General features: G+C 31.8%; 1 protein-coding gene across 4 annotated transcripts in view; it reads left to right on the top strand.

The window, feature by feature from the left end:
- LOC115887168 (neuronal acetylcholine receptor subunit alpha-7-like) overlaps window positions 1–22,717 on the top strand; it is an 89,041-nt gene that overhangs the window by 47,602 nt on the left and 18,722 nt on the right. For 2 of the 4 annotated variants that reach the window (XM_030906514.1, XM_030906511.1), the window contains exons 5-8: window positions 4,442–4,622; window positions 12,560–12,635; window positions 20,797–20,991; window positions 21,425–21,511. In XM_030906514.1, the coding sequence (XP_030762374.1) occupies window positions 4,442–4,622; window positions 12,560–12,635; window positions 20,797–20,991; window positions 21,425–21,511 (539 nt within the window). The remainder of the gene's footprint in view (window positions 1–4,441; window positions 4,623–12,559; window positions 12,636–20,796; window positions 20,992–21,424; window positions 21,512–22,717) is intronic. The other 2 variants (XM_030906510.1, XM_030906513.1) reach the window with 1 other exon arrangement.

A 22,717-nucleotide genomic window follows, 5' to 3' on the forward strand; every position in this document is an offset into this window, starting at 1 on the left:
TGGGTCATTCTGCAGTCTTCATTTTATTTTTAAATTTTACTTTTTGAAAAACACTATCATTAAAAAAATAAAAACACTCATCTTGTATTACTATTTCTTATTATTAAAAAAAATATTATCTATATAGACCATTTATACTTACTGAATCGACTTAATTAGTAGATAAATAATTTTGTTGAACGCTTTTGCACCAAAGTACCAGAATCGCATGCTTATACAGCATTCAACTTAGACATAAATCGTGAAAAAGGGCGAAATTTCCCGGGCAAAAAAGTCAGCTGTTTTCATTGAGATATATTGCCAATAAACTATAGGTTATAAAATGGGGATCACTACTAGATGACGATAATATAGGAGACAGGTAGGTCAAGAGTTGAACCATGCTGAATAGAAATTGAAACAAGTGAAAGGAGCTCTCATTTTTTATTTATTATTTGACACTCGCAGAATTTGAGCGATAATACGATTTGAAGATAAACAAAATTGGGTGTGCACTATGTGCGCTTTTTTGAACTGAAACTTCTTACTGACATCTATTAAATTGAAAGATTTGAAGGATATATATTTTTTTATAAATGCTTTTGATAAACTTCAAAAAAATAGAGTTAATATTTTTTTAGAGTTTTTTTTTAATTTTTATTAAAAAACGATAATTCTATCACTCGGCCGGATAGCCTGGCAGCTGTGGCCATTAAACCAAAATACTACTACATCTTTATCATTGACTACTACTAACTGCTACTTACCAACAATTTGTTTTGTGTGGTCTGTTTTTGTTTAAATGTTTTCTTCATTATTCATGTTGGGGATTTATTTTTAAATCAATGTTAATCGTTAGACAAACGCATAGAATATGTATTTCTTTTGCATAATCAAAAGTGTTACTGTAAATTTTACATCTTTTTTAGACAGATGTCATTTGTCTTGTCATTATTCAATTCATTATTCGAATTCTCAGAATGTTGTTAACAAAAGTTTCATCTTGAAATAAAATTTTAATCAATCACAATTGTTTATCTCCATCATTTACCGGATTAATAAAACAGAAATTACAGTTCAATTACAAACAATTTATTATTTATAGTGATTTACAGTAACTTTATTAAATTATACGAATATTCTCGTTGATTATTGGTTTGAAATAAATATCTCATCCAGTAAAAATGTTGACTGTTATTCAGAAGCTACAAACCTATCGAGGAAAATATTCATGTAAATTTACTTCCTAGAATACAAGGTTGGTAGAATACCGCATATGACAGATCGTTAAGCAGTGTTGCCACAGCCTTGATTTTTTACTCTCAACGCGCGCAAAGAAGTTTCATTTCAAAAACACAAAATTTTATTAAATGATATTTTTATTGAATAGTTGAAGCGACAAAAACGAAGCAGATTAAAAACTCTTTAAAACTTTAAAACAGTTTGAAATATAATCTAGTTTGTCAGAGATAAAAATATTTTCAGGAAAAAAATATTTACTTCTATCTGAGAACGTTTTCTCTTTTTCTCTGCTATTATTTGATTTATGTAAATAATAATAAATGAATGAGGGCTCTGTGTAGAGTGGTTTCATTGCGAGTTTTTATAGAGCTAAGATGCAAATGGGTGTGTGAATTTAAAATTAAACAAATGGGTGGGGGCGTATGACACGGCCTGCCGTTGCTGTGGGCCACAGCTAGCCCCAATCCTCTAGAGTCGAATACAATTGAGTTGATACTTACCAATGTTCAATTTTTTACTCTAAACTAACACCAAATTCATTCCCACACATTTTTAAATGCATTACAAAAGAATTAATTTGTTGTAATAATTTATTCTATTTAAGCGCTTAAAAATAAAAAAAAAACACTCGAAAAAACGGAAAATAATGACTCGTAGCTCGGAATAATGCAAATAAATCGTGCAGATGCGTACTAAATTCATTTTCTAAAGGGTATTTCTGTATTTGTGCGGGAATAATTGTTGTAAGTTTCATTTAATGTGCATAGTTGGTTTCGGCGGTTGAACAGTACATCGCGGAATTGCAATAACTGTTGAAACCGAGGCATTATTTTGACGGCGAGCTTTTAAATTATTCAAAAATGGAGAGATTTAGTAGCAGCTCAGTATGCGACTCTATCTGGGTTGGGGCATCCCTGAAAACACCTTATAACAGCACGACAAGTAAATAACCCTCTAAAAATTAAACCAATAAAATCAATTAACCTAAAAAACTACTAAGTGAGTAATAATAAAAATGTAGATAAATAAAATATAAAGACCTAAACTTAATATAAATAATTAAATTTTATACATTGTCGAGTTTAAGTAGAGTTAAAATTATTTCACCTTTGTTTTGTTAAGAACCAAAATTTTAACTTAGTACTTACATCGGCACTGTATAAATAAAACCATGAAATTGGTACGAGAAGTACCGATAAAACAGCTTTGATTACTGCAGTGGCTGTATCTCACCAATTCAATGTAACATTGCTTATATGTGTTCGATGTTATTATCTGTCAATGTCAAAATTAGATATATTCGATGATGATGGTAAATGACTCAGTGTTGATGTGTTATTATGCATGTTAACTATGTGTTAACTCAGCCTCGTAGAGAAAGAAAAATTACAGCATAAACTAACAGCATTTAATGACAAAAGCCACACAAGAAATAAGTCCGCAAAAGTGTTTTTACCATATTTATTAAGTTTCTTCTAACTTGGAAATCGCTTTAAACATCGCGGTTGTTTTGCTAAAGGAATTTCAACGGGATTACTTTTAAACAACCAATATTGTCAGCAAAAGCCCTTTGGCGTTCTTATTAAAGTTTTCATGCTCCAACATTTATTCCCTTTTACAATTTTAATATCGTATCTGATGTTGGAAGAATTGTCAACTAAAAAATTTATAGAAAAATATATGTGACTGTAAAACTGATACCACCCTATATAAAGAATCTTATTTACATTTTTATTCGATTGTCAAGCCGCTGAAATGTAGTAAGATGTGGTCGTAAAGAAGTAGTCACAAGGGCTACGTGTTTTCTATTTTTCTTCCGTCAAAAGTCTTAACCACAATATCGCTGATATGCAGGAACTTTATTTAAAATTCACTTTTCGTTTTCCTCTAAGTTAAAAATCCTTTTATCGAAAAAGGACGTAGTTTCCAGACACTAAGCTCTTGATTTACAATACCTTTGTCAACTCTAAAGAAATAAAATATCGGTAATATTCCGACTTCGAGAACTATAATTCTTAACTAAAGTTGTTTTTTCTTGCTAATACCGTTCTAATATAAATAGTCTCTACAACATCCTGCAAGAATATATTTTAGATTTTTGTTATTAAAAGTAAAATAAACTTTCCAGTTTAACCATCGAGAGTATTTTAAAATATATCCAGTTTTATTTTACTTATTCGTTTTGAATAAAGAATGAGCTGTTTAAAATGTTCTCCTTTACCTAGAACGGTCTAGATTTTCGTTTTATAAGCTTTCAAGTTAGTAAAATAGATGGAATGATCATCAGGATTGATTATTTTCATGGCTATATGCATGGAAAAATATTGAAAATTGATCAATTTTTGATGATTTTTTTCGGTCTTAGAAAAATATGAAATATTAGTAGTAGCTCACCCCTATAACTTTTTTATTTTTTCACATAAATTAGGATTGATAGACGTATTCAATTGTTTTTGGTCACTTCCTGTTTCACAGGAAGTGAATACAACTTTTGATTGTTAAATTACACCCTTGGAATTTTTTTTTTGCTTTATTCGATATAAAATGTCAGTCTGAATAGAATGATATATCATATGTTCACTTTTGACATTTTCGCATATGGTTTATTTGAAATTGTAAAATGCGGTTCATAACGACAGTTTGACTCTAAATAGCAGGTGTGTGGTATCAAATTATTCGCAAAAAAAAATCTTTTTCCGAATATTCTTATGAGCCACCCTTGTTCCATTTGAAAAAATTGAGATATGATTTAAAATACGATTTTTTTTATATAGTAAAAATATACCGGGTTACAATTTAAAAATCAAAAGTTGTGGTAATTTCTGGTGAACCAGGAAGTGACCAAAAAACAATTGAATATGTCATATACTGACATACCAAATCTCGTTTTTTTATCTGAAAAGATAAAAAAGTTATAGGGGTGAGCCACTTTTGAGACGCATCAGGTATAGTACTTTTCGAACCTATAAATTCCTTTAGCAAAAAAACGAAGTTCTCTTCTAAATATTTTAATTAAAATCGTACTGAAATATTATGACAAACCCTTATACAAGTCGCTTTTACTATTCGAGCAAAACAAAATTAACATGACGATGATGTACATATTGTATAAATTGGTGTACATTCGAACATTGTGCGAATCGTTGATACCGACGATAACAGACATCAGCAACACTAAGTACTTAGAGGGCTGATTTTAACACTTTGTGTTGTTGTAAAGTGCTGATGAGGGTTTCGATGGGACTTTCCAAACAAATGTTGTGGTCAAACATAACGGCAGCTGCTTGTACATCCCTCCGGGTATCTTCAAGAGCACATGCAAGATAGACATTACGTGGTTCCCCTTTGATGACCAGCACTGTGACATGAAGTTTGGTAGCTGGACCCATGACGGCAACCAGGTATTGCTGCAATATTTTCATGTCTTAGTTTTCACACATAACAACACAGTTTTAGTTTTCACGTACAAACACACAGCCAAACTCAAAGATTAAACGATTCAAAGTCAAATAAAGGCATTCCATTTTTTATTTCAATCACTGCTGTGCACTAACTCAAGTTTATCATCAAGCCACTAATATATATGCAATAAAAAGTATCGTAGTTTTCGAATTACAAAGGGTATATCATGACACCCTACATTGTGAGCTGCCTGATGTCAATTATTGAGTCAGTGTACATCCCATACACATAAAAAAAGGTAGAATGCGCCTTTTTTAGTTTTTAGATAACCTAGTAATATAAAATTCTCGCTAATATCTAATAATTACACAATATTTCTTATTATTTTTTAATTTGTTTTTATAAGGAAGGAATGAATACCTTCATTTCATAAAGAGCAGCGTAAGCCTAATGCAGTTATGGCTCACCGAAACATATACAAGGGTGTTTTAATAAAAATACTTTGACGTATGATTTTGTAAACTAATAGATATTTTGTTATAAAAACATTAGGGTTTTCAGATTATTTAACCACTAAAATTAACAAGAGTAAAATAAAAATATATTTGTATTTCGAAATTATTAAAATAATAAATTTCTATACATATTATCGAAATTAGTATCGTTAATAATTAAATTAAATAACGATGGAAACCATTTCGTCCGTAATAAAACCAAAAATAAATAAACCCCAATGTTTATACACCATATTTCTGGATTGAACTGATAAGCATACAGAGCAAATAAAGCAGTTGTATAAAAAACTAATGTTTGTTATTAATTGTGTATTTTGTTCACATTTTAATTGAAATAAAACTTATTATTGATATGTTAAAATTAAATTTAATAGATTTATCGTGGTTTGAACTTTTTTTGCGTCTGTTAACAAATGAAGTTAAGAAGTTACTTGTTTTCAAAATTAGTATGTCACTGTATTTTTATTAATATACTTTGTCTATAGAACTATGTCAGTGCTGTCAGCCGCTTTTTTAGCCCTTATATCCCTAATTGCTTCAGATTAATTATAAAATTGTGGAGGAAATAAATCAACTCTCCGTTAACTAGCAAGTTCTAGTGGACATGTCATTAAATAGGGATAATGGAGCCTGTTGCCAGCACTGGTTCTAACACACAAAACTCTCAAAACCACAAAAATATCGCTAGTTGATTGCGATCGTCAACCTATAGCCCTAGTTGCACGTTTTAGCTGCTAGGCTAGTCGTGTTTTTCGTATTTTGTTTTCCAGTTTATAGAAAACCGCGGGCGCGAATGACGTATACTTAGAGCTAGTTTTCCTGCTGACATCTACATTAGCTATTTTAATAGGCAACCTATTTTTCGATATTAAATATTACGGATATTTGGGTCACAATTTTCATAAATTTAGTCCGTCATACAGCACCACGGTATACCAATTATTTTTTGTAGGAATAGATTGCCAGCAAATTACCGTCTAGTCGGTTATTAAGCAACCCTAATTTGACCTATCATCGGCAGTATTTCAGCTCTGACTCTGATATAATTGAGTTTTAATTTTTTCAGTGTTATAAAATATTTTTTATCGATTCTGTAGTGAAAGTTGTAAACTTTTCCTTTTTACATTTTACTATATTTCACCCGGCCCATTAAAACTTCTTGCTCTTTTAATATTTGTTTTATTTGAGTAGCAGCATAAAACTTCTCACATACGTACCGTGTAAAGCTTCACAGATTGCTGAGTTTTATACGTAAATATTAGCGCTGGCAAAACGCTGTAATAAAGATAAATATTGGTAAACCTGAGGATGTAATGTACAAAGTTCCTGGACTCGAAATATCCGTAATGAAATAAATGGCTTATTAGAATAACTAATAGCTGTGTCAGTAGCGCAAAACCAAAGACCCCTTCATTAGGGAACCATGTCATTAGGGTAACTATTTTGCATGGAGCACAATATCATCAATTTCTCTGCTACCTACTTTACCACCCGTAATTTTTAACCTTCTCACCTGTAATTTCACGACAATTTTAACATATTTTTATTAAGTACATATAACTTTAAATTTAGGTAAGTAGTTCTTTTTCTATTTGCTTATAAAGGTTTATAAAGAAACAAACTTTTTAACAAAACACGTAATAAAAAAATAATTTAACAAAAGTTATTTAAACATCTAAATATATTTTTATATAATATACAATGATATGTATCTGTAATATTATGGTGTTTATACAGGTTGGTGAGCAGCCAATAACTCAAATAACAACTAGTCAGGTTATCTACATAATCTAAAAGATTACGATACACGTTCTTTTAACCATGTTAGCATTATTAATAAGTTTCTAGCGTGATAGAAAATAAAAAGTAAAAAGTGTTTTGCTGTAGTGCGCGAGAAATGTGTAATAAAATTTTTCGCAAGCGAACAAAAAATCTTTTGATGTCCCTAGAGGTAATCTTTCTTTTCCTTCAGTCAATTTGAGATGACATTGAAATTACGAATTTTACAAAAGAAATACGTGAATTTTTTGCAGAAATTCTCTCAGTCTATTCCCGTTCATAGTGACTTTTAAAAGCTAAACTTAGTATTTTTCTTGTCTCAACGAACGAACGACATACATCAAATAGATTCTTTGTTTAAAAATAGATAACATTCCACTGACAAGTTCTTCTCTGCGAAGCTCTACCAATAAATTTTTATTAGAAACAAATATAACTTATTTTTTTTACTATAAGCTTGTGTTTTAATAAATAAAAGTCATGTACCATATTTTGTTGTTTTTTATTATTTTACTTTTAAGGGAAATCTGAAAAAAGTAAGCTCAAAAAAAACGCAACAGAAATTTTTTTTCGTCAAGTTTTTAAATTGTTATATTTTTGTAATTTTTAGCCCTGTTTTCATGATTTTTTTTAGCAAACTCTATATCTATCAACTTTAATTCGTTAACTCAGCTTTTTATAAACTTTAGTATTTGGCTGATTATACAGGGTTAATTGTTTAATTTTTAATTTCCATTCTTCTTCAAGAATTAAGAGAATATTCATAATTTCGGTCATCTTCAACAAGACCAATGACTTTTGCACAAGCTTCGACACTAAAAACCATATTGATTCGTACACAACAACAGTCACCAAAGCCACCTCGTCATTATGAAGAATAACATCAAAAAGTAACGATAATTGAATAAATTGCAAAATGTTTGTGGCAAGTTTATTTGCTTTTAAAAATTAACTAAGGCATGTTGTGTTAACATTAGTCAAAAAAAACAAAATATTCATCACACATGGTTCTGACAGAAAAATAATGTTTTATGAAAATTTTCTCACGAAATTATTGCACAGGGTGTTTTAAAGATAAGGTGAAAAACAACTCTTCGATTAACCCTGTATAATAAGTCAAATACTAAAGTATATAATAAACTGAGTTTACGAATTAAAGTTGATAGATATATACAGTGTGACCCACTCAAGACCGGGCACCCTCCATAAAATCTGTGTTTATAGTCCGATTTTGATGATGTTTTTTTTCAAATATAAAGTTTAAAAAAATGTACTTTAGGGCTCAATGTCATGTTATTTCACAAAAAACAAGGCCTACTTAATAAAGTTTTTGTGGTGAAAAATTTGCAAAATCATATTAGCGATTTTTTTTCAAAAAATTTGGGTACACCCCTACATTCGGCATCCCCCAAAACAGTTCTGTACCAAATTTCGTTTAAAAATATTAATTATTAATAATTCTGCAGTTAAATTAAATAATTCCCTATTTTTGCCAATTTAACGATGAGTTATCAAGTAACCCCTTGAAAAAACAATCCACGACAACGAGTTTTATTACAAACAATGATAAAAATACTACAAGCAACACAATAACCGAATAATAAGTTAAACATATTCAAATAATTCTAGTTGCTTCTACCAGCCCTCCATTCAGTTCAATACATTTGTCGCATCTTTTTCTTAGATTAACAGTTACATTCCTAAGCTGCTGTGGTGTAATATTTGCAGAAGCCTCTGTAATTCTAATACGTAATTCATCTACAGATTGAGGTCTAGACTTGTAAACTTGTTGCTTTAAGAAACCCCAAAGAAAGAAATCAAGGGTGTTAGGTCCGGGGATCTCGGTGGCCACTCAATTAGCGGGCTATTTCGACCTATCCACTTATTTTCAAAATTTTCATTTAACCATTCCCTGACAACTGCCGCGTTATGCACAGGTGATCCGTCCAATTGAAATTTTAAATTCAAACGGGTTTGGCATGGTAAATTATGTATTGCATCCCAAAAGTCATTAATCAGAAAATTCAAAAACGTTGGACTATTCAAATTTCTCTCAAAAAAATATGGACCAATGATTCTATCATCAAGTATGCCACACCACACATTTAATTTCTGAGAATACTGTCTTCTTGTATTGATCACCCATTCAGGGTTTTCGACTGCCCAGAATCGCGAATTTTGAGAGGATACTACTCCGTTTGTACTAAATGTTGCCTCATCACTAAATAAAATTTCTTTTAAGAAATTTCTATTATTTAAATACTCTGCTTGAGCCCATAAGCAGAATTCTAATCGTCTAACATCATCTCCGTTTTCCAAAGTGTGTAAAATCTTTGGTTTAAAGGGTTTAACTTTATTAGTTCGCAAACATCTCCTAATATTTTCCCTTGGTATATCCAAATCAACACTGGCGCCTCTAATGCTTGCACGAGGATTGTTACGAAAATATTCTAATATTTCCTCATTCCGCCTATTTATTCGATGTTCCGGCCTTCTGTTTTTTAGTAAGTATTTTGACACACAACCAGTTTCATTAAAAACTCTATTTATTCGTTGAACCGTGCTTCTACTTACTGCAGGTCTGTCGGGATGTCTGTTGTTAAATTCTCTGGCAGCTTCTCCTGCTTGAAGATAGTTATCACCCACTAAACGAATAATTTCAATTTTATCCCTAATATTTAATTGTTCCATAATGCAAATAATATTTCTTGATACAACACTTTTCTGCGTGCTATTAAATTAATATTCAATTCTACGCTGCAAGAATTGACAGCTAATAAAACCCATTGTTGTGGATTGTTTTTTTCAAGGGTTACGTGATAACTCATCGTTAAATTGGCAAAAATAGGGAATTATTTAATTTAACTGCAGAATTATTAATAATTAATATTTTTAAACGAAATTTGGTACAGAACTGTTTTGGGGGATGCCGAATGTAGGGGTGTACTCAAATTTTTTGAAAAAAAATCGCTAATATGATTTTGCAAATTTTTCACCACAAAAACTTTATTAAGTAGACCTTGTTTTTTGTGAAATAACATGACATTGAGCCCTAAAGTACATTTTTTGAAACTTTATATTTGAAAAAAAAAATCATCAAAATCGGACTATAAACACAGATTTTATGGAGGGTGCCAGGTCTTTAGTGGGTCACACTGTATACAGTTTGCTAAAAAAATCACAAAAATTAGACTAAAAGTAAAAATAATATAATAACACTTTCAACTTGACGAAAATTTAGAGCATTGGCGAATACATGAATATTAAATGTACTAAGTAGATTAGGTAATGTAGAATGTGGTAGAAACCTTTGAGGTTTTATAGGACCATTACGTTCTCTCTCTCTCCACAGCCTGTATAAATGCTTCTGTTTGTTTTATAGATCCAATACAATTTTGATAAAATTCTGATTTGCATAACGTGGGCTCCTGAGGCTCGATCTTAAGTATCTGTTCGAAGAAATATTCTTTTTTCTTAAGCAGTAAGGTTCCGTTTAACCTCTCCAGCGTACTCCCTAGTTAAACCAACACCCACACAATCTCCATTAGCCCATCTCATTTCGTAAAGTTCTTAGCAGAGGGGTTGCTCTTTGAACTGGTGGGGATGTTAACTTGTGTACGTTTAAGCTCACCAACACGAAACTCCTTCGGTAGGTTGTTTCCGTCCTCAGGAATTTCAATATTCCTGTAAGAAATTCTCCTATAATAGTCATCAAAAAAATGATTAAAACTTTTAAATTATAGTCTAAAGAACTGCAAATTAAATTTATGTATGATGAAAACTTTTTTATGTGTTAGAGTAACAAATTTTATTTAATTCTATTGTCATATACAGTATGTTCAAAGAGGAAAAGCTTCTTTATTATTGACATTTTAAGAAAAATACATTCTTCATAAAAAAAATGCTTGTTCTAAAATTGACTGCAGTTAATCAAAAAAGTGATTAAAACTTTTAAATTATAGTCTAAAGAATCGAAATACTATTACCATAGAAACGCCTTTTGATTTTTAGGACTTTTAACTAATATATTCATGTTTTTTTTTAATTTTCTCTACAACGGTATAGAAATTTGGAAAGTATGCACTTTTCTCACAATGTCAATAATAAAAAGTTTTTCCTGTTCGGAGACATACTGTATATAACTAAAAATATTATAAATTGAGTTACTTTAAGACTTTTTAAAAGATACTTTTTTTGTTCTAATCGATTTGTACTTATTTTACTTAGGGTGTAAGTGTAACAGCTGCATAACTAACATGTTTTTTAACAAAATCAATTAAAAAATAAGGCATGGTAAACGTTTCTGCATGACCATAATATTTCCTTATTTTGTTTGTTCAATTATATTACTGTTAAAGTTCTTTACTACTTTCATGCTCTGTGTGCATGTTGACGAAATTGTGCACTTCTGTGCCTTAATACACTGAAATTATATGTATTAATGAAATGTAAATAGTGTTGCATAGGTGTATATAATATATAATTTATATTTAAATGTTTTTGTTATTTACTGGGATGTAGTGTTAATAATGGTATAAGTTTCAATAAATTATTTCATTTTCTAATTTTAATTCATTTTAAAACAATTAAGAAGCGCTTTGAGTTTTTTTGACATTGTGAAAAAATTAACTTTTTAATAGTCCTTTCTTTTTATTTTCTCTATAATAAATTTAAACACATATGCAACACTCGATATCATTTCGATTACAATTTGTTCCTTACTTAATCCATTGCTGTTGTTACATGTACGTAGTCCAGATATTTTCCAGATTTTCTCAGGAAGAGGAAAGTCTCCAGAAAATTTGAGGATTTAAAAAAAATCGTAATTTAAATGCGCCCGCTTCATCTATTGATGATTAGGTGAGGTAAATAGATTCCTCTGAAGGGGTAGTAGAATATATATAACACGTGATTTGAATTAGAAATAATATTTGATAGATAGAAAGCAGCCTGTCTCAGAAAAACATTTTAAAAAATTATTATAATTATTTTAACTAATTTTTTTATCGTATGTTTGGTAGTGATACATTAATTTGGCTTGTGTTAATGTAATATGATATATTAATTGTCTGTTTTCCCAATGAACTCGATAGAGAACACTATAAACACTATTAAGTAGTTGTATTTAACTGATACGTTGTTATTATCTCAAATGACTATAAAATATAAAAGAGTTTTAACACAAAATCATGTGTTACAGTGGTAAATTGAGACATGCTGCTCTAATTTAATAATTTTTATATCGGTGAGCCAATAACGACATTTTTGAGCGTAAATAGATGAATTATTTGGTGTTTTTTACTTTATATTTTTTTGTAAACACTTTGATTCTGTTCGTAGTGTCTACACAATATTAAGTAATTGAAAAAGTCGATTTCTAAAAAACTTTTATATTATTTTGGCTCTCTGGAAATACCCGCTTTAAAACATCGTTATTAATACTCGTTATACTTTCTGACGCTTTAAGATCATTAAGCTCTTACAAACTTCATCCTAATTATGAAAGTTTTCACTAATAATGTCTAAAATTATGATCTAAGCTAGCGCATTTATTAAGTTATGCAGGCACTACTCGGATTTTTTTTGGTAGAACTTAGCGTTACCTTTAGATGAACATTTATATGGCCAAACATTTTCTGCAGCTTGACCTCATATTGAATTCGGATACGGGAGGGGACCTGTCAGACTTTATCACCAATGGAGAATGGTATTTGATTGGTAAGTCCGTAGTTTATTCCTTATTTCTCATCCCGTTAGACTTAGATAGAAAATGCTATACCATTACATCAAGCATATATAGAGAACTAGACATATATAGTGTAACCAACGGATCTGCAGCTACGGGGTATCGGCAGGGGAACGCAGTTGTAAACAAAACACGCCCAATTTCATTCATAAAATAGGCATGGGCGTACGATGTTATATGAAAATAATGTGTATCAGAAATATAATACTCAGATTAATTTTTTTTTTCAAAAAACTTTATGCTGTTTGAATCGTTACTGTTGAGTTAGCAGATAAACACTAAAAGCTTTTATTAAAGCTCCCTTAAATATTTTGAATCATTTTATTATTGTGTTGTTAATATAATAGAAGAAATAATTACAGCTGAGGGTTGGAACCTTTAGTGTTACACAGCAAAATAAAACACTAAATCAGTACAATACACCAAAACACTTTTAATTTTACACTGGACGCACGTTTCGCTAACCATGTCTGTCATCAGCAGATGATCAAGACTGAGTCTTGAGGTATATTTATTTATATATCTGTACTAACTATATTTTTTTCTATAATACATAATTTTAGATATAACTATTTCCAGCAAAAAAAACTTGAAAATAGTTAACTTTGGAAGCGCAAACAAAACATAATTTTACTCACCAGTAGATCCAATATTGCCTATTACACCAGATATGGTATCGCTCCGCCAGTAGTTTTTAAAGGTTAGGTCATTGTCTACCCATATGTTTCATCCAAATAGATAATACTTGGCTATATTTTCGAATTTCGCGTATATATTTATATCTCTCTCTGCAATATAATGGGCCGCTCCATTAATATTTATCTGTTATGTTGACATTTACGCCAAAAAAATTCATTTGATTTTAATAACCCCCTAAGCGTTTCCCTGCAAAAGGAAAATTCGATTCTTCCTGCAATTTTTGCAAAAGCTTTCTAATTGTGGGGACGAGTTTGAATTCGAGATAAAATCTATTTATCAAATTCCTGACCTTCGATGACTTCGAAAAAGTCGTCGAGCTTTTCGACAGCAGTCTCACGTGGTCGTTTCTTTCCAGAGCTGGATATCATTTTATCGGGGTTAGTTTTCAGCCTTTTTTTATCTTCTGTGTGAATATTTTTATAGCCGATACGCTAATTCCGGTATAAAGAAATATCCGCTCAAGTTTACGTTTAAGCGGCAACTTAAGCGAACTCTCTGTAGCTTCTTCATCGCAAACCCTAATCAACACAAGGAAATAAACCAAATGAGATTTTATCCACGTTATTATTAACTTACCTATATAAATTAGCTATTATTTCTTACCCTTAACAAATATACGATCAAACTTGATATTAATAATTAAAAACTACGAACGAAAAACATTATAACAAGATAACAAAACAATAAAACACAACATACTAACTATCAAATATACGAAAAATATAGGAATAAAGTTTAGGATAACCGGTATAAAATAATGAAATAAAGTAATAATGATCAAAAAAATGACACCGCCACTGGATATTTCAATAGTATTCAATATTCCTACTCTTTTCAGAAGAGACCGTGAAGTTAGGAATAAAGCAAGCGAATAGGAAAGGCGTAAAAGCCATGGCAACCGCGTGGTAACAAATCCTGTGACGTACTCTCGCCAATCATGTTCGATGAATAGGCGGCCATGCGCGGCGATGCCGGTTTGCCAATGATATCGTTGAAAAATCTTCAACTTTCATAATATGCTTATTATGAAAGTTGAAGATGATTATACAGAATGAAAGAAAAAAGTTATTAAATAAAACATATCGAACAATATAAACTACGTTAAAATTCAGGTCAATATACGTCAGAAATATATGCTAAACACATTATATATAATAAAAATATATTAAATTTATAGTTTTAATTTTATAGATAAACGTGGCAATGTCGATTTTTTTTTCTCGCATTCCTTCCGTAGCTTCAGATCCGCTGGTCAAACAGTAATCTTGATAAAATTACTCCTTGGTCTCAGAAAATAATATCAAAACAAAATATATTTTTCACAGAAAATTATAAAAGAGGTTTGGTACTATTTTAATGATGCACCTTGTATATTTGTGGTTAACAAAGCCCGTTCCTCGAGGGCAATATCAATAGACTTACGAAACATAGTTCTTGATGTTATAAATTGTTATAGATCCGTGAAATTTTGCTTTATATCTCGAGCGGGCTAATTGCCTTTAAAATTCTGCTTTGTTAATAGCGATGCTCATAGTTTAATTACAGCATTTCAATGCCTCTGATAACTTTGTTATAAATTGACTTAACTTTTTAAAAGGTCTGCCAGTAGATGTAATGAAATTTTCAAGGATCATTTTCCGTCGATGAAGTTCAAGGACAAAATAACGAAGTATACCGGGTGGTCCGAACTGTAAGTCCTAAAATGCTTAGTTTCAGACAGACAGGGTGTAGAAGTTTAATTTTTATTTCGATTTTTTTCAAATAATTTCGGAAGTAACGTTAATATTTGGATGAAAATTAGTGTCTAGGAGTTTTTTCACGTGAGAAATTTGATTTTGATGTCAATATGACTGCGCTTTGTAAGGGGCGTCACCTATATGTATTTTAACTGTTATGAAGAGTAATAACATTTCGTCCGTACCTGTATAAAACTACTGAGTGAAAAAACATCCATTTCCGTGATTTTTTACGTAAAAAATGTCTCTTAGTAAAAATCTCTTCGAACAACCGTTCTCAAGATATTTAGAATGGAAATAGTCAATATATGTCATTATTGACAAAAAATAAACATATATGTTGAGTTGATAGTTATTTGACTGAAATGATTAATTTGAGAACTTTTTTATTAATCATAAATTTGTCTGCAAAAAATGATGAAAAAACAGTTTCTGTTGAACTTTTGGCACAAAAACATTTCAAATTTATGATTTCAGTCTATAATAATTATTTAGTATATATATATATATATATATATATATATATATATATATATATATATATATATATATATATATATATATATATATATATATATATATATATATATATATATATAAATAAATAATATTTTCTTGCCTTTAGCTGGGTATTTTTCTAATTTCGAAAAATCGAAAGTAGAGAAAAAATTAAAAAAAAAAATAAAAAGTAAAAAGAAAATTGTTTTGCTTGTCGTAAAGGGGGGAACCAAGCTCCACTCCCACAACCGGTTTCTGGGCCTACCCTTCATCAGGTGGGCTGTCCAGGGGCTGGTTCTCACCGATACGGCAAGCAAAACTTCTTCTATATCAACAGACGATGTCGCAAAGTGTCGGTGAGATATTAGTGCATCTCCCGTCAAAAGATGGTAAAGAGCGTTTTTCGGCCCGCTCAAATATATGAAATGAACAAAATTCTTACAGCTTTAGTGTATATTAATAAATAATAATTTTTAATTTTTTCTCTACTTTCGATTTTTCGAAATTAGAAAAAATACACAGCTAAAGGCAAGAAAAGAAGTCGGTTCAGAACGTTCTACGACGTTTTCCGACACCTAACCTCCACTTTTCTCTATTTAGCCAGAGATCATCAGGTATTTCTCTATTTTCTAGTTTTTTATCCACACCCACCCTCCAGCTTCGTCGCGGCCTTCCTCTTTTATTTCTGCCTCGAGGTGTCCACAGTAAAATTTGTTTTGGTATTCTGTGATCGGGCATTCGTTGCACATGACCAAACTATATGAGTTGTTTTGTTCTTATGTCGTCCACAATAATTGTGTGTTTTGCTCCCATAATCTCTCTTACTCTGTCGTTGGTTATTTGTTCTCTTTTCGATTTTCCAGCAGATCTCCTCCAGTAATCCATTTCGGTCGCCAATAGCATGTTTTCTGTTCTGCTTTTCAACTGCTTCAACTTACTTCGCTTCCGTAAGTTATTATGCTTTTCAGTACCGTATTATATATGTTCTTCTTATTAGCTTTAGAGATTCCTTGATCCCACAGTACACCATTCAATATAGATATTGCCCTCCTGCCTTGCATTATTCGATCTTTTATACCCTCATCGAGTTTTCCATCGTTAGTTATTTTCAATCCAAGATATTTATATTTGTCACAGTTTTTTATCACGCTTCCATCCTCTAAGACTATGTTCTCTTGTGGCCCCTCTACAGTCATACATTCAGTTTTGGTGATATTTACCTCCAACCCCCATTTCTTATACTCCTCTATCAGCTTCCTTGCCATATATTCAAGGTCGTCGTGATATTGGGCTAGGACTATCTGGTCGTCCCCAAAAAATAGTGTGTATAGGGTGTCCTCATTTATTAGGGGGATTCCCATTCCTCTACATTTAAGCATCCATTTTTTTAGTGCTTGTTGCAGGTATATTTTCAATATAGTGTAGGAGATATGCAACATTCCTGCTTGAGGCCTTTTGTATTTTTTATGCTTTCTGACAATAATTGACTATTTAGTCAATATGTTTAATTTACGTCAATGATGACAGGTATTGATAATTTTCATTCTAAATATCTCGAAAACCATTATGCGATTTTTACCAAGAGACTTTTTTTACGTAGAAAACGTCGTAAATGCATATTTTTTTACTCAGTTGTTTTATACAGGTACGGACAGAAAGTTATTACTCTTAAACCAGTTAAAAAGATGTCGGTGGCGCCCTCTACAAGTACGAGACATTGTGACATCAAAATCAAATTTCTCATGTCAATAAACTTCCAGTCACCAATTTTCATCCAAATATTAACGTTACTTCAGAAATTCTTGGAAAAAATCGAAATAAAAATGAAACTTCTACACCCTGTATTTTCGAAACTAAGCATTTTAGGACATACATTTATACGAACTTTTTTACTTATTTTTATCTGCAGAATATGCTGCCAAAGTTTCCGGAATAGAGTTCGGACCACCCTGGATAGCTCAGTGTTAACCTTCATTTAAAAAAATTTGCTTCCTTTACCTATAAACAAAAAAAAGAAACTGTGCAACAATTTTTACAATTTATCTGCTGACAGCTGAAGTTTTGTATAAAGACCAGACGAAAGCTACATTAACTAAAGCCGTGTTTGGGATAATAAAATTCATATTAAAATAAAACGGTAGCTTTCCAAGGATAAAAAATACAAACGTTGTGGAGAGTGTTTCTCTGAAAGTTTGAAATGCGGTTATGAACTTGAGCTGGCTGAAACTTTAAATTCTTTAGTTGAAGTTTTCATCTTTTAGGAGGTACTTAGCAAACGAGGCTCTTTTATTTTGTTATCTGTCTGGCAGGACAACGTTAGTTAAGTATTCTGTTGCGTTAAATAAATTAGTTCGCCATTGGCAGACTCCATTTATATATAAATTTACGTGGTAGCGCCAGAAGTTGTCGATGAATCTTTAATTCTTCGCCTTCTGACGCCTATTTTTTATTCTATTAGCATATACCGGGTGCGTCTCAAAAGTGGCTCACCCCTATAACTTTTTTGTTTTTGCAGATAACAAAACTTGATTTGATATTTCAGTATATGACATAAATTAGGATTGATTGACGTATATATTCAATTGTTTTTGGTCACTTCCTGTTTCACCGGAAATGACTACAACTTTTAATTTTTAAATGACACCCTCGGTTTTTCTATCTTTATTCGATAGAAAATTTCACTTTGAATAGAATGACATCATATGTCAACTTTTGACATTTTTTCATATAGCTTATTTGAAATTGTAACATGCTATTCATAACAACAATTTGACTCGAAATACCAAGTGTGTGGTACCAAATTATTTGTAAAAAAATGCTTTTTCCAATTATGCTAATGAGCCACCTTTTGAAAAAATTGAGATATGATTAAAAATTGGATTTGTGATTTTTTCCAAGGCTCCTCGATTAAAAATTAGCGCAACAAAATTTGATCGTGTTTTCATACTTCAGAAGAGAGCAGTTCGATATTTATTGGGACTGAACAGTAGAACTCTCTGCCAGAATTTCTTTAAAAATTTGAAAATACTGACTCTTCCTTCTTTATTCATTTTTGAATCCGTTTGCTTAATCCGCAAGCACATATCTGCTATTCCCGAAAGGCCATCTCATAACTATCCACTTAGGAATGCAGAGCACGATCTTTATCTGCCAACCCCGAGCTCAGAACTAGTTAAGGGTTCAATACTGTACAATGCCAAAAAAATGTACAATCATCTGCCTTTGAATATCAAATCGCTTTCATTCTTTCCCGCATTTCGCAAGGCTCTAAAATCATACCTACTGGAGAGAGCCCTATATGCGGTAAACGACTTTTTTGTTGATGTTTAATTATGAACAATTTTGAATTTTAAAATTTTTATCATCTTACATTACATTACTTACATTACATTACTCCGAACCAATGGGCACTTACCCTAGTATCCTACAGGCAGAAATCTACGCTATCGAGAGATGCGTACAACTTATCTTAGATAGGAACTATCGGAAACAAGAAATAGCCATCTTATCTGATAGTCAAGCAGCGTTAAAGGCGATCAACTCAGTATCAATCAATTCGAAATTGGTCAAAGAATGCATAGAGAAGCTGAATAGATTAGGCAAAGAAAACAAAGTCCTCCTACACTGGGTGCCTGCTCACCAAAGGGATAGAAGGCAATGAAAAGCAAATAATCTAGCTAGGAAAGGAGCGAACACTCCACTAACTGGACCAGAACCGTTCTGCTTTCCAAGTGGTAACCAACTCAAGGCGGAACTCAAGAACTTGGAAGATTCCATCCGCAACCTGGAATGGAAATCTTTGCAATGGTCTAAGACACTCGAAGAAGTTTCTGAGGGCTTATGATCAAGAAAAAATCACAGATCTTCCTGGGTCTGAGTAAGAACAATCTTCGGATTGTCACGGGGTTTTAACAGGACACTGTCTCCTCAATGAACACCTCAGTAGATTGAAACTAAGAAGAAACGGCGAATGCAGATTCTGTGGGAAGATGGTGAAACACCAGTACACCTCATCACTGAGTGCGCTGAGACGACAACCATTCGTGCCATGAAGTTTGGTACGACTGATATTGGAGATGGAGAACTACCCTCTATAAAACCGTCCCAGATACTGGCTTTTGTCAAAGCCCTGGGACTGTATGATGAGTTATGATTCAAGAAAGGGGGACACAATGGATCTGTAAGGTCGAAGTGATTAACCCCCCTCCCACTCATTCTAAAATTCTAAATTCTAAATCATCTTACACACTGGTCAAAGGTCAAGTATTTAATATTCTATAACTTTAAAATTATATCTATTTACTGCGTACTGTTCTAAAATTGTCCATGTATATTCTTTTTGTAATTTTAAAGACTTAAATTTTTTTAAATTGTATTATTTGTATTGTGTATTTTTTGTTGTTTGTATTTTTTTTTTGTGATTTTGTTGTTTGTGAGTGCTTTGTCGATGAAGCTGTTTTGGCTTTTTGTACAATAAAGCGTTGTTAGTGTTTTTAATGCAGTCATGGTACTCTAGATTGAAATTTAAAATACGATTTGTATTTAAGCGAAAATGTCAAAAGTTGAGATATGATATTATGTCATGCTATTCAGAGTGTCATTTTCTATCGAATAAAGTAAAAGAATACCGAGGGTGCCATTTAAAAATCAAAAGTTGTAGTAATTTCCGGAAGAAACAGGAATTTGTCAATCAATCCTAATTTATGTTATGACATAATATAATTATTACATTTTATTAAAATACCAAATCTCGTTTTTTTATCTGAAAAAATAATGTTAATTCTTGAACTATATTACGAAAAAACCTATATATGTATTTATTTTTGACTAAAAAGATTTTCATTTATATTGAGTAATTTAAACCTAATTGTTCGTTTAATTTCCACGAAATAAAATTCATTTACTTGAAATTTATGGGCATTGGTTTGATTCTGCCCTTTGTGTTGAAAAACAATGGATCTCAAAAACAAATCTTGTCCGCTGTAATTCAAAAGGAAAAAAAACAACATTTTATATTCTGAATTATATTTTAAAATTAATGATAGAATATGTCTCGGTTTTTTGAGTCGCGCTTTTTTAGCACAGTAGAATTTTTATAATATCTGAGTTACGGATTAAATCCATCAAACTGGATGACTAATTATAGGATTGTTTAGTCCGAAACGTGGTGGTCGGTAGTAAGGGTAGTCATTGCTTGCAGGAATGCCTGGAAAGAAGAACACCATCGTGTACGCGTGCTGTCCAGAGCCGTACGTGGACGTCACGTTCACCATCCAGATCAGGCGAAGAACCCTCTACTATTTCTTCAACCTGATCGTGCCCTGCGTGCTCATCTCGTCGATGGCTCTTCTGGGATTCACTCTCCCACCCGACTCGGGAGAGAAACTCACCCTAGGTACATCCCGTAGTCCATAGAGTGACGGCATTGCGAGTTTGCGCAGAAAGCTACCATCACACCACGACTCGACATGCACACATAGATTACGCACAGGTTGCCTAAGTTCTCTCGGCGCACAGGGAATGTTCCCCAAACTAATTCATTATTTTCTGCAAAACTTTACATATTATTCTTACAGAATTTTCCTTGTTACTTACTTCTAAGATCTAGAATTTAAATATTACTCACAATCGTGTGTTGTGTTAAAGATTAATATGAAAATATTTGCTGAAATAATGTTTGTGTAGGAGATGTTTTCTTGTGCTGGGAGATATGTCTGGCATTTATGTATGTCCACGTGATCGTTATAGTTCTAAAATATAGTTCCCTGGTTCGACGGCTGTCTGTTCACCACACCTAACACGTTCACAACTCAAAATCTTAATTTCAGGTGTGACCATTCTTCTTTCATTGACAGTATTTCTCAACCTAGTAGCTGAAAAGATACCGACCACGTCAGACGCAGTTCCGTTGATAGGTATGATAGGCATCAAGTGGAGCATCATGTGTTTGCCGCCCTCATGTTGGAATGCCGGTTGATACTTGGAGGGCCCACCAGAGACTCAACATTGAGTCCAAATTTTCAGTCGTTTGTTCTTTTAAACTTTTTTCTATATCAACTGCCAGTACTGACATCGAGATATTTTATTACCCCCTTTTTAATAAAACATTTTACGTATGGGATACATGTCTAATCACTAAACAACACATTATATATGTAAAAAGCTTTATTTCATCACACTGCTAACAGTATTAAGAACTCAAGATGCTTAAGTAATTGAAGTACATAAAGTAAGTTTTGAAAAAAATTCTTCTCCAAGAATATCTAGGCATCTATGCTTCAAATCCGAAATGCTGACTAACAATGATGATTTCTATATATTAATTAGTTTTAGCCTAATTAATTAATTTCAAAATGAACCCTAATTCTTAGATCATACTCAATTATACCCATCTAAATCTTTAGAAAAAATTAAAAAATATTTTATGCAACCAGTAAAACACTTATAGTATCGATATTTATCAATTTTTAGGTAAAAAAGCTTATATAACTCCCCTTTACTAAACATATAAATAAACTTAAAGATTTCTTTTTCTAGAAGTAAAATAATTTCTGGGAAAATATTTCATATTGTAATTTTCAAATAATGGCTATAAAGGATTAAAACTACTGACATTCGATGATTTTTACGCCAGATTCTGAAGCCAGAGACACTTCGATTGAATCGATAGCTTCATCCCTTCCCGATTTATTTCAAAAATACTATTAATAACAAAAACCACCGTTAAGTAATGGCTACAGAGGGGTAAAACTACTGCCATTCAATGAGTTTTACGCCCCTGAAGCCAGCGATACTTCAACTGAGTCGATAGTACTATCCGTTCCAGATTTATTCCAAAAAACTATTAAAAACTAAAACTACCCCGGGTGACAGAGGGATGAAACTAGTGTTATACGATGCCTTTTGCATCCCTGAATCTAACAACTTCGTACAGTCGATAGTTCCGTCTGTTCACGATTTCTTTCCAAAAAAAAATAATAAAAGCAAAAACCACCCCGAAAATAAGGGCGAGAAGGGGATGAAACTAGTGTTATTTGATGCCTTTTGTACCCCCGAATCCAACGACAATTTGATACTGTCGATAGTCCCATATGTTACTAATTTATCTCCAAAAAACTATT

Source organism: Sitophilus oryzae, unplaced genomic scaffold (genome assembly GCF_002938485.1).
Source record: "Sitophilus oryzae breed Bouriz unplaced genomic scaffold, Soryzae_2.0 scaffold_552_pilon_pilon, whole genome shotgun sequence".
Classification (NCBI taxonomy): Eukaryota; Metazoa; Arthropoda; class Insecta; order Coleoptera; family Curculionidae; genus Sitophilus; species Sitophilus oryzae.